Source organism: Mustela erminea, chromosome 5, assembly GCF_009829155.1.
Source record: "Mustela erminea isolate mMusErm1 chromosome 5, mMusErm1.Pri, whole genome shotgun sequence".
In the NCBI taxonomy this organism is placed as follows: domain Eukaryota; kingdom Metazoa; phylum Chordata; class Mammalia; order Carnivora; family Mustelidae; genus Mustela; species Mustela erminea.
In genome coordinates this window covers 81,959,002-81,971,324 of record NC_045618.1, presented here as the reverse complement: position 1 = coordinate 81,971,324, position 12,323 = coordinate 81,959,002, and the positions used below count along the sequence as shown (strand labels likewise).

The following is a 12,323-nucleotide window of genomic DNA, read 5'->3' as shown; positions in this document are numbered from 1 at the left end:
CATTTCTATTTAAAGAACATGATCCTGGTCTGTTTAAAAACAACAGCTGATTGAAACAGATTGTTTCAAATACACAAACTTCAACAAATGAGTGACTTAAATGCACTAGGGAAGTTCATAATTAGTGAATCTTTGTAAAGTGAATCATTACCACCTTTTTTTTTTTTCAATAATTTCAGACGTTCAAGTCCGTATTGGGTTTGTTTAGTGAAAAATGAGGTGTAGAAAATGAGACAACCCTGTGAATGACTTTTAGTTTTCTATTAGGCTCTGCATTAATATCTCATTAAGCTCTGTGCAAATAGTCCTCTAGCAGGATAAACTTTTTCAGGGGCCCATGGGAACTGTCCTTAAATGACCCAGAAAAGGAAAAAAAAAAAAAAAAAAACTTTACTCTGATATACCTATTAATAATGTCTTCCAATTATATAGATGATTGCTTTGTCCATGACCAGATGGGACTGGAATATTAGGTTCAATCAGACCCAGAAGCCAGAACTCAGAAGCCAAACAAAGTGCAAATTTCAGCTTGGTACAAAGAAGAGGAGCTGGGGAGCATATGTGGCTATGTGAAACTGGCCTGCAGAATCCCCCTGCAGAATCATAATCCTGCAGAATCCCCCCGGCCTGCAGAATCATAATCACTAAGGCGAATCCCCTGTCTTATTCACTAAGGGCAATGAAAGCCTTGGTGTGTTGAAAATGCCAACTCATCTAAGATGATTTTCTTGGAGAGAGGAGGAGATCTAATTTTAATCTATTTGAACTGGTTCAGGGATTAAGCTACTCTGAAGACTGTGGCAAGTCCATGATCTAAAATTTGGGTGTCCCCTTGAGCAAGAGACCAACTGTTTTGAAATTCAGATGAGAATGTGCTGCTGAATCATATCAACCACTGACATCCTCACACTGTAAGGACAAGGTCTTTCAGCAAGTCTGAATTTCCTAACATCCTAGAAACGTTGTTGAGTGAGGTCATTCTTGACTGTGGGCATGTGACTGCCTGAGTAGCTGATTCAAACCCAACCCTTAATAACCATGTAGCTTTCCTGCATTATAATGGGAAACCACAGACCAAATCCATTGTGAGGCAAACTCCTGAAAGCTGATTTCCCTCCCTGGAATCATGTGACTCCTTTAAAGTAAGAATCCAGCTGTTGTTTACATCCTGATTTGGTTTATAAACAACTTCTACAATAGTAATGGCATTTGGGTTACATGTCAGGGACCAAAAAGATGCCCAGGCAAAGCCCCATGGCAGTAAATAGGCAAACATGCTTCAACCCTGACATCTGGAATAGAATGAAGCAAGAAAGGTCCAGGCTATTGGTCTGTTAATATGGTAAGCTGAGAATGACCATTTCAATAACCTCTGGGTTATACTGAACTTGACTGACTTAAAGATCCTTAAGGCAACTCGGCCACCCTAAAGTTGGAATTGATATGAACTACAGACAGCCTCCCAAAAAGCAGAATCAGAAAACCCCATTTTCTCTCAATCCCGAAACCCAAAAGCCTTTCTGAATTGCTACATAATGTGGATTGAAGCTGAACATCTTAGGACCCCAGTAATATTAGTGCCACTTGAAACCAATCTTTTAACTAAATATTATTAATATAAATATAATATAAATATATATAATAATATAAATTAATATAATTAAATATTAGTGCCACTTGAAACCAATCTTTTAATTAAAGAGCTTGAAATGTTTCTGGTTCCTATATTGGCATTTTGGTCTCTGGATCATGTTACTTTTTCAATATGGTATTTTAATACCATTGTGGTGGTCTATTTATCCTTTAATAAGAGAAAACTGAGCAGCATACATTCGAATGGGATCTGAAAAGCAACTGGCAGGCAGAGCCCAGCCTAGAAACTAAAATCTCTAACTCAAGATTTTGTTCTCAGGTCCCTGGTCTTCTTTTTTGATTTTTTTCTTTTTTTAAGATCCTACCTAAGCAAACTTCTTGATAAACTACGTGGGGTGGGGAAAAACTTGCTCTTGTATTTATACTTTAATTAATATAATTTGCCATGAAGTTAGATAAACTGTGTTTATCTACTTTGTGTTCACATTTCCCACAGAAAATTGAATACTCCTATATAGAAGACTATCCTAGAAGATTGTGTACGGTCCTTGGTATACTCTCCTTGTAAGATAGTCTGCTGTCCACTTTTAGGCTTGGTATTGTCTCTTCTTAATGAGGTCACTGAAAAGGAGTTAATCTTTTTTTTTTTTTAATGGGTTTTTCCTTAAAGGTCCATTCATATTCTGAGAGCAATAAGACAGTCAGGTGTAATTTAAGTTTTTATGTGAACTAAATCTATATTTATGAAAGCATTATAAAATATAATGAAGTGAAATAATTTTGAAAGCATTGGGTCAAGTGAGCCTGTCACTTTCTCTGTTGTTTCTCCTAAACTCTGCTGCTCCTCCTGACTTGGCTGTCACCATTCCTGAGTAAAAAAAAAACAGAACCTGGAAGCATGGAGCGAAAGGAGCAGGGTAAGGCAGAGGGACCTGGTAGGAAGGGGTAGGGGCGGATGCATATGGCACCTACAGGACATAGTTCAAGGAAATACCGAGACAGCAAAGGCCATTGAGAATCAGAGAAGCCCGGAAGGCAAAACTGTTCAACCTAGAACTTTAACATCCCTTTCCCAGGTAAATGGCTGACTCCCTCAGGGACTGTTCATAATTTTGAGACTCTTCACTCTTGACAGCACTGACTGAAGTTATGCTGAGATGGTTTTGACCCCCTTGCTTCTCAGTACCTGCCCTTCCCAAAGACTGGACAAGCTACATGGGCCAGCTCTCACCCCTTGCAGCCCTGCTTTCAGAAAAAGGTGTTCAGAAATTACTACATGCAGGGGTGGCTTAGTTGGTTGGGTGTCTGACTCTTGATCTCAGCTCAGGTCTTGATTTCAGGGTCATGAGTTCAAGCCCTGCACTGGGGTCCACGATGGGAGTGGAGCCTATTTGAAAAAAAGAAATTAAACGATATGTGAACTCCACTTTTTTTTTTTTTAAGATTTTATTTATTTATCAGAGAGAGAGAAGGGGAGAGAGCGAGCACAGGCAGACAGAATGGCAGGCAGAGGCATAGGGAGAAGCAGGCTGGCTCCCTGTCAAGCAAGGAGCCCGATGCGGGACTCGATCCCAGAACGCTGGGATCATGACCTGAGCCGAAGGCAGCTGCTTAACCAACTGAGCCACCCAGGCGTCCCTGAACTCCACTTTTGTAGAGTATGCTCTTATTAAGACATTCAGATACTCTCTTTCATATCTGACGCCTCCTTTTCTAATGTTTCTTCAAAACTTCTTTCCTACTTTAGGAATAATTTTGACAACACCAAGAGAGCACAGGGTCAGGCACTTTACAAATGTTTTGTTAGGAACTAAATTGCCACAACCTACTCCAGATAACACAGTTTTAAAAAATGTGTCAAATTTAATCTTATTATTATTTTTTGAAGATTTTATTTACTTCTTTGACAGCAGAAACAAGGGGAGCAGTAGGCAAAGGGAGAAGCAGGCTGCCTGCTGAGCACGGATTCCAATGTGGGGCTCGATTCCAGGACCCTGGGATCATGACCTGAGCCAAAGGCAGACACTTAACCTCTGAGCCACCCAGGTACCCCTGTATCTAATTTTATAGCCCTGGAAACCCAGAGACTGGTAACAGTTCTGCCCCAAAGTACCTCTATCACTTAAAACAGTCATAGAACCCCTCTGGGCTTTAGCCTTTTCATCTAAAAAATGAGGTTTTTAACCTGATGATGGTAGAGTTTTCTTCTAGCTCCAAAGTTACTCAAATCCTAGGACTCTAAAAGTAACCGTCAGGGAGAGGGGAGCTAGTTTACTCTACCTGACATTATCAAGTCATTGCTGAGGTAATCACATACGCCATCATACCTCATAAGAAATCCTTTGGTAATGACTTAATTATCGTGACCTTTCTGAGAGAACATGGAGACAATTTCAGTTTATTTAGAAGCTACCGCTTCAGTGTTGGATGGCTTCCTTGGAGAGATTCTTTGTTCTTCTTGCCAGTAATTCCCTAGCCCCTACCTGAACAAGTACTTTTGTGATTTCTCATTAAGTCAGTGTGAAGTTAGCTCCTATTCAGAGAAGACCTATTCTGGTTTCTGGACCTTAAGGTGTTTGGGATTTTAGGAAAGTAATGACGGAAGGAGAGGCTGATGCCCCACAGTGGGCTCTGGGTCCTGCTCAGGGCCTGAGTGCAAATCTCAGTGGTGCTGAATACTGTTGCCTGGGTGCCTCTGTCCCTCCAGAGAGCACCATGGAAGACAGCTAGCTGAGTCACAGAGCGCAAGCAGCAACGGAGGCCCTTCCTTCTCCCCCACCTTCAACTACAATAAGAGGTACTTTCACATCACCCATGTGAGCTTTAACATTCTAGAATTAATTGCTCAGGCTTTTAGGTTTTAAGGACTTAGAAAATGAAAACATGAATGTTCTAAAGATTCTATTTATGTTCTAAAGAATCTATTTAAAAGATTTCTAGAATGTTTTAAATGAATTCTAGAATATTTTAAAAGAATGTCCTAAAGAATCTATTTAAAAGATTTTGGGAGATGCCGGGATGGCTCAGGTGGTTACATGACTCCTTTTGGCTCAGGTCATGATCCCATGGTACTGGGACTGAGTCCGGCATGGGGCTCCCAGTGCTCAGTGGGGCGCCTGCTTCTCCCTCTGCCCCTCCTTCCTGCTCACGCTCTCTCTCAGGCAAATAAATAAATAAAAGCTTTAAAAAAATGATTTTGGGGGGCGCCTGGTTGGCTCAGTGGGTTGAGCCGCTGCCTTCGGCTCAGGTCATGATCTCAGGGTCCTGGGATCGAGTCCCCCATCGGGCTCTCTGCTCAGCGGGGAGCCTGCTTCCTCCTCTCTCTCTGTCTCTGCCTGCCTCTCTGCCTACTTGTGATCTCTCTCTGTCAAATAAATAAATTAATTTAAAAAAATCTTAAAAAAAAAAAGATTTTGGAATCAGAGAAAACATTCTGGATTCTAGGCCTACTCTGTATTTGTGGGGTAGGTGGCTATGGAATACAAAGAGGAGTTCCAGCCTGCTCCTCATTTTTTCCCCCATGTGTGTATGTGGGTTACCATCCCAGGCTCTTCCTGTCCCCAGTCATGGGGAGAGGCCTGTACAAGCCCTACCTAGCAACAGGCCCTGGTATATGGGCACCCCATGAGTTCTGGGGACCCAGGTAGCTGGAGGATGGTCAAGAAGTAGACTGGGGCCCTGCAGGCTCTGGACAAGCATCTTTATCCCATGGAGAGGGATGCTGCTGAAGGAAAGCCAGATGGGGTTCCCTAAGGCCCATGGCCCAGGAAAGGGATCCTGAGTGTCCAAATCTAAAGGTAGTATTGCTGGATTCCACTCTAGCCCAAATAAACTGAGTCTTTAAGCCACTTTAAGGGCACCAAATACCAAAAAGGTAGTTAAGGTTTTCTGTACATTCATACATTAGTAGGTGTGCCCTGAACTGAGGAGGAAATGGACATCTCCCCCATAGCACCATTCACGGGCCCCATTCCCCTATTTACCAGAGGGGGTAGAGACAGTGCCTCTGAATTATGAATTGTCTGGAGAATTCAGCAAATCTGGGGCTACAGAACTCAACACATACATTTTGGGAAGCTCATTAGTTGATTCCTAAAAACCATTTTAATTCATGGAATTTGAAGTCTCTGGGTTTTTAAAATTTTTATTTATTTACTTATTTTTAAGATTTTATTTATTTACTTGACAGAGATCACAAGTAGGCAGAGAGGCAGGCAGAGAGAGAGGGAGAAGCAGGCTCCCCGCTGAGCAGAGAGCCCAACGCGGGGCTCGATCCTAGCACTCTGAGACCATGACCTGAGCTGAAGGCAGAGGCTCATCCCACTGAGCCACCCAGGCGACCCTGGGCTTTTTTTAGATTTTAAAAAATTATTATTTTAAGTACAATCTACTCCCCAACATGGGGCTCAAACTCATGATCTCAGAATCAAGAATCCCATGCTCTAACGACTGAGCCAGCCAGGAGCCCCCAGAGATTGAAATCTTAAGTCTACTAAAGGATGTACTAGGCGAAACTTTCTCTATAGAAGCAGGGCCTCAGGAGTCCTCACGCCACATTTCAGCCCAGTGGGTAAAGGAGAATGTGAAGAGTGTGCAGGAACTTATGCACGGCAGATGAATGATTTAGGTCACTGACACGCCCGGCCCCAAGGGTCTGCCCCACCTGACACCAACTGCAACATCGAGTTGCCACTTAGTAGAAGCGTTTTCAAGAAGCCAGAATTTCTGTCCTAATTTCTTTCTTTCTTTTTTTTTAAAGATTTTATTTATCCATCTGACAGACAGAGATCACAAGTAGACAGAGAGGCAGGCAGAGAGAGAGGAGGAAGCAGGCTCCCCGCCGAGCAGAGAGCCTGATGCGGGGCTCGATCCCAGGACCCTGGGATCATGACCTGAGCCGAAGGCAGAGGCTTTAACTCACTGAGCCACCCAGGCGCCCCTGTCCTAATTTCTTGTACTTGGGTCATTCCTCCCTCCCTTCCTTCCTTCCTTTCTTCCTTCCTCCCTTCTTTCCCGCCCCTCCCTTCTTTCTTTAGATTTATTTATTTATTCTAGAGAGAGAGAGAGCAAGAGTGCCGGGGGAGGGGCAGAGTGAGAGAGAGATGGGAAGCAGACTCCCTGCTCAGTGCAGAGCCCAGTGCAATGTGGGGCTCAGGGCTTGATCCCAGAAACCTGACATCATGACTTGAGCTGAAACTAAGAGTCAGACACTTAACCAACTGAGCCACCCAGGTCATTTCTTTTGAAAATGCTATCTGTTTTGTTCTGTGATGTCGGTCTTACTAGCAGTAGAATAAGCCCCTTCTAACCACTTGCATATAAATGGTTCATTTTATTTCTCAAAGTTTAATCATGTGGACTCTGGAAAGCTGCCCCATTCTTAGAACACTTCAGGGGAGTGAAGCTTCTGGAGAAAAAGATGGCAAGTAAAGGGCTTCTTGGGAATTCTTCAAGGTTTTGCCTTCCATCTTCCTGGGGCTGCACCAAAGCCAAGCCTTAAAGCGCGTCTATTCCATGTGGGTGGACAAGGGAGGCTTTCTGAAGCCAGAGCAAACAGATAGGTGTTGTGAGTGTTGGGAGAACCAGCTCTAGGTTACAATTCTATCAGCTGCCTGTTTTCAGACTTTCATGGCTGAAGGAAGCTTTACTGGCCAAACAGCCCTGACCCATGTTAGCTGCTCAGCAATGCTAGGGTCATGCTCCCAGGGCAGTGATGAGCATCTCCGGCCCTACACAGAGGGGGCAGGAAACTGAGGCTGCACTTCTAAAAGGCTCTCATCTTACTGTTACGAAATTGGTGTGGAGAGGTCCTTCCCAGATATGTGATAGAAAGAACTATGTATGAGGCAGAGTAAAGGCGAGGGTTTTAATTGGATTGTTTTCAGATGGCTAAGGGTGGAAACCTTTTAAGAATGTTAATAGAGGGGCGCCTGGGTGGCTCAGTGGGTTACCTCTGCCTTCGGCTCAGGTCATGATCCCAGGGTGCTGGGATCGAGCCCCACATCGGGCTCTCTGCTCAGCGGGGAGCCTGCTTCCTCGTCTCTCTCTGCCTGCCTCTCTGTCTACTTGTGATCTGTCTCTCTGTACAATAAATAAATAAAATCTTTAAAAAAAAAAAAAAAAACGAATGTTAATAGAAGAGAGGGTACCCCATAGCCTACCTGCCCAGGCTACCTGCTTCACTTTTAGGCCACTGGAGGTCCATGTGAAACTATGCCTTGAGCAAAGGCTTATACTTCCAGCTCTGGGCAGATTCAGTTCCCTTCTCTAAATGGTGCAAAATTCCTAATCTGTCAGGTGGATTTACCTAAGTAATTCCGAAGGACAGTGAATATGCAAATTAGTCAGAGGTACACCTGAAACTAACACAGTTTGTTAATTGTACTTCAATTAAAAAAAAAAATTGAGTTAGAAAAAAAATAGAGAGGAAGGGAAGGCAAAAATGAAACTAAGTAAAATGAAGGGAGAAGGTACAAACTGTGTGCCTTAGTGTGGAAATTAAATTTGAATAAGAAAGCTGGAGCTCAGGACATCTGGCTGGCTCAGTCTGAAGAGCATGGGACTCCTGTAGTGAGTCCCACGCTGGGTGTGGAGATTACTTAAAAATAAAACCTTAAAAAAAAAAAAAAAAAAAAAGAATGCTAGAGATCATGATTTAGACCTATGCTATACACCCGAGGGCTCTAAAGACAAGCCTGTCTCTCCTTCTAATAAACATTTAACCAGTATGTAAGATACATCAATACAACTAGTTCAGCTATAATACATACCCTGATATATCTGCTTCACTTTAGTTCTCTGAACTTCTAGCCTAGTTAGAGTGTCTTTTCCTGTTCCAGGTGTAAGGTGACTCGACTCAGTTACCTAGAGTCATGGCAACATCAAATATTAAGGCTGAGAGGGTGTTAAAGCTCTTCTAGCCTAATCCTATTATTTTGAGATGAAGGGTTTATGCGTCTTGTCCAACACCTACAGTTTGTGGCAGGTTCAAAAGAAGAATTTGGATTTCTGTACTCCTGGTGAAGTATCTAACAGCTTTTCCTATCTTCCTGATGACTTTTTAAGTTCAAAGGTATTTTTCTTATTTCCCTGTACAAGAAGAGGAGATCTATTCTGAATTGCTTTAAAAGGTTTAGTTAAGGGGCGCCTGGGTGGCTCAGTGGGTTGAGCGGCTGCCTTCGGCTCAGGTCATGATCTCAGGGTCCTGGGATCGAGTCCCGCATCGGGCTCTCTGCGCAGCAGGGAGCCTGCTTCCCTCTCTCTCTCTCTGCCTGCCTCTCCAACTACTTGTGATTTCTCTCTGTCAAATAAATAAATAAAATCTTAAAAAAAATAAATAAAAGGTTTAGTTAAAATGGAATATAACATGCTGAATAAAAATACCCCTTGATATACAGACTTGAACGTCATAGGTCAAAGGGATCATAGATTTAGGTCACTCACCACTAGAGGGCACTCAGATTTTCCCAGTTAATTTAAAGAGGCTGCCAGATACAGCCTGGAAATGGAGTTTATCAATGTGATGACATTTTCTATCAAGAATAAAAGCTAAATGGCTCTTTCCCCCAGATATACTGATGTCTAATGTATATATATGTCTATAGAAACCTGTTATAATATATTTGTTATATTTGTTACTATTTTAGACTTAAGCCAGATGTTTTCACAAAGGACTCTTTCATTATTGCTTTCAAGCAAATTTTTGAAGTAAAAATTAAAAGTCAACTTGCCTCCAGAGCATTCATGAAAAACCCAGAGGCCTCTGCCAAAATCCACAGGCCTACAGTATTTGAAGCAAAAACTGTTTGGGGTGGGGTTGAGGGGGACCTTGCATACTTTGATTTAAAAGGGTTAAGAAAGGGCGCCTGGGTGGCTCAGTGGGTTGAGCCTCTGCCTTCAGCTCAGGTCATGATCTCAGGGTCCTGGGATCAAGTCCTGCATCAGGCTCTCTGCTCTGTGGGGAGGCTGCTTCCTCCTCCTCTCTCTCTCTCTGCCTACTTGTGATCTCTCTGTCAAATAAATAAATAAAATCTGTTTAAAATAAATAAATAAATAAATAAAAGGGTTAGGAAAGAAAAGAAAAATAGAGCTTTCTCTGCTATAAAAGTAAATGTATACAAGCCAGGCAATTATTTAGCCGTCCAGTTTATCATCACTGAAGGCTTTATTCCGATGATGTGAGGGACTTCTGGAGATTTAGACTTGGAGCCATGAAAATCCATCGTCTCTAGGAGGACCAAGGACTTTCTAGCTGTGTTACTCAAATTCTGTAAAGGTCTATTCTATATACTTAAAAAAAGTTACATTGTTAGATCAGTTATTATCAACTACAACCACAGCATTGCCCTGTCTGAAACATATAAGAATCATCTTTGTGATAAAGGGCAAAGGGTGAAAAAAAGAAAAGGGTGTTTCTGCAAAGCTCCTGCACCTCTGACTGTTGATGGATAATTAGCATTCTGGTTTCTGGCTTCTGCTGCATCCTTTTCCTGGCCTGTGTCACTTACCTGATTGGGACTAGCCTGTGCTTTGCCAAGTACTGAGGAAAACCTGGCTCACAGCTTTGAAAAAGGATACATCTAGTTCACTCTGGAAAAGAGAAAAAAGTACAAGGATGAGAATGAGACACTGGGCCACATGCGCTTAGCAGAGCTAGCAGATGCTCTGGCCGCAAGTTTGGGAGCAGGTTGGGGAGACGGCTCTGGCCATACAAAGCTGAGCAGGAAGGCTCTGAGTTGAGGACTGTGCTATCTATCTATTTATCTATCTATCTATTTATTTATTTATTTATTTGAGATTTATTTATGAGAGAGAGAGCACATGCACGCGTGTGTACACATGATTGGGGGAGGGGCAGAGGGAGAGTCTAAAGCAGGCTCTGCACTGAGTGTGGAGCCTGATGCGGACTTGATCTCATGACCCTGAGATCACGACCTGAGCCAAAACCAAGAGTCAGATGCTTAATCCACTGTGCCACCCAGGCACCCACTGGACGGTGCTTCTTAGAAAAAAAAAAAAAAAGGTTGTGGTCTGGGGAGAATTTTGCCAACAAGAACAATTCATTCTTCAAACATAGAGGAAATAGACTACCTCAGCCTTTATAGATGATAGCTCATTTGATACGTGTATCTTTTTTTTTTTTTTAAATGTTTTTTTTTTCTTTTAAAGATTTTATTTATTTATTTGACAGAGAGAGATCACAAGTAGGCAGAGAGAGAGAGAGAGAGGAGGAAGCAGGCTCCCTGCTGAGCAGAGAGCCCGATGCGGGACTCGATCCCAGGACCCTGAGATCATGACCTGAGCCGAAGGCAGCGGCTTAACCCACTGAGCCACCCAGGCGCCCTGATACGTGTATCAAAAACCTTAATAATATGCATGCCCTTTGAAATCTATCAACTGTACTTCTATAAGTTTATCCTGAGGAAATAATTAGGTAACAGCACAACAATGTGTGATAGGATGTTTAGGGTAATGTTTATAGAAGCAAATCACTGAAAACAAGCTACAAATCTATCAAGGGGGGACTACTTAAATCAATTATTGCAGATAATAAATCAATTATTGCAGGCTATAGGTATGTAAGTACTACTCTGTTAAGTAAAAAAGCAAGTTATAACATGACATATACAGTATTATCCCAAGGATATATGTACATGTAGAGAAATATGCAGAAATAGTTAGATACAGACAGATACATGGAGTCTAAAAAGAAATAAACTTAATAGAATATGTCGGTAAGTCATGGGCTTACTCATGATCTTCTCCCCTTTCTTTTTGCTTATATGTGTTTTTAATTGTTTTCAATGATCAGAGATGTTTACAGCATTAAAAAAAAATCATAGAGGGAGAAATAGTAAACAGAGTTAAATTCATATCTGAAAGGACTCAAGATTTGTCAAGTGAAGCAGTGACGACCCGGCCCTCAATAGCAGCCGTCCTCTCTTGCGAAATGGCCCCCAGGGAAGCTAACTGGGTTGGCTTTTTGTTTTGAAATGTGATCTCGAGATACTTCTTGCAGCCCAGACAGCATGAGACTGATCTCCAAATTTAAGATTTGGAAACTAAGATTAAAAATAGTCTCAGAAAGAATGTTTAAAACTCACTAACCCCAAAATAAGTCTTAGATGACAAGGCATCCTCTGAGTGGGACAGATTCTATTTTCTTGCCCATAGTACTCTCTTCCCTCCTCTTGTCTCTTCTTTTTGCTACTGTGATCCTAAACGGAGCCATCTCATAGCACTGTTGGAGTCCTGTGTAGTCACCAGTTTAAATTCTAATCTTTATTTCTGTGGTTTATGTGGTCACTGACTCTCTCCCCAGAATTACAGCAAGAATTCAGCAACCAGCTGTTTATTCTCAGTCACCAAATATAATAATAATTTTAAAAATCTTAGCACTGGTAATGCTTGTACTCACTCATGATTATCCCAGGTTTAAAATACTGCTTTTTTGGGAAATGGTATTTTTCCTTGATAGGTATTCTTTTAAAATGGCTAATCATGTCGAGCTCTGAATCACAGACCCTGACTTGCAAACCAGTCTGTCTTAAGAGAGCGGTCCCTGTGATTAAGCAGGAGCCAGAGCTGTGCTGTCTAATACCGTGACCACCAGCATCATTTGGCGAATCGAATGAATTGAGATTAAATTCCTCATTCCTTTATACTAATATATACTAGTATAAATTCCTTTATACTAATCAGGTTTCCAGTTTTGAAAAAACCACACGTAA

General features: G+C 42.0%; 1 protein-coding gene across 4 annotated transcripts in view; it reads right to left on the bottom strand.

Annotated features, from left to right (window-relative positions):
* AP4S1 (adaptor related protein complex 4 subunit sigma 1) overlaps nucleotides 1-12,323 on the bottom strand; it is a 55,707-nt gene that overhangs the window by 3,493 nt on the left and 39,891 nt on the right. For 2 of the 4 annotated variants that reach the window (XM_032341491.1, XM_032341492.1), the window contains exon 5: nucleotides 10,171-10,182. In XM_032341491.1, coding sequence (XP_032197382.1) covers nucleotides 10,171-10,182 — 12 coding nt within the window. Of the gene's footprint in view, nucleotides 1-2,962; nucleotides 2,981-9,585; nucleotides 9,603-10,100; nucleotides 10,183-12,323 lie in introns of those variants that run through there. The other 2 variants (XM_032341495.1, XM_032341496.1) reach the window with 2 other exon arrangements.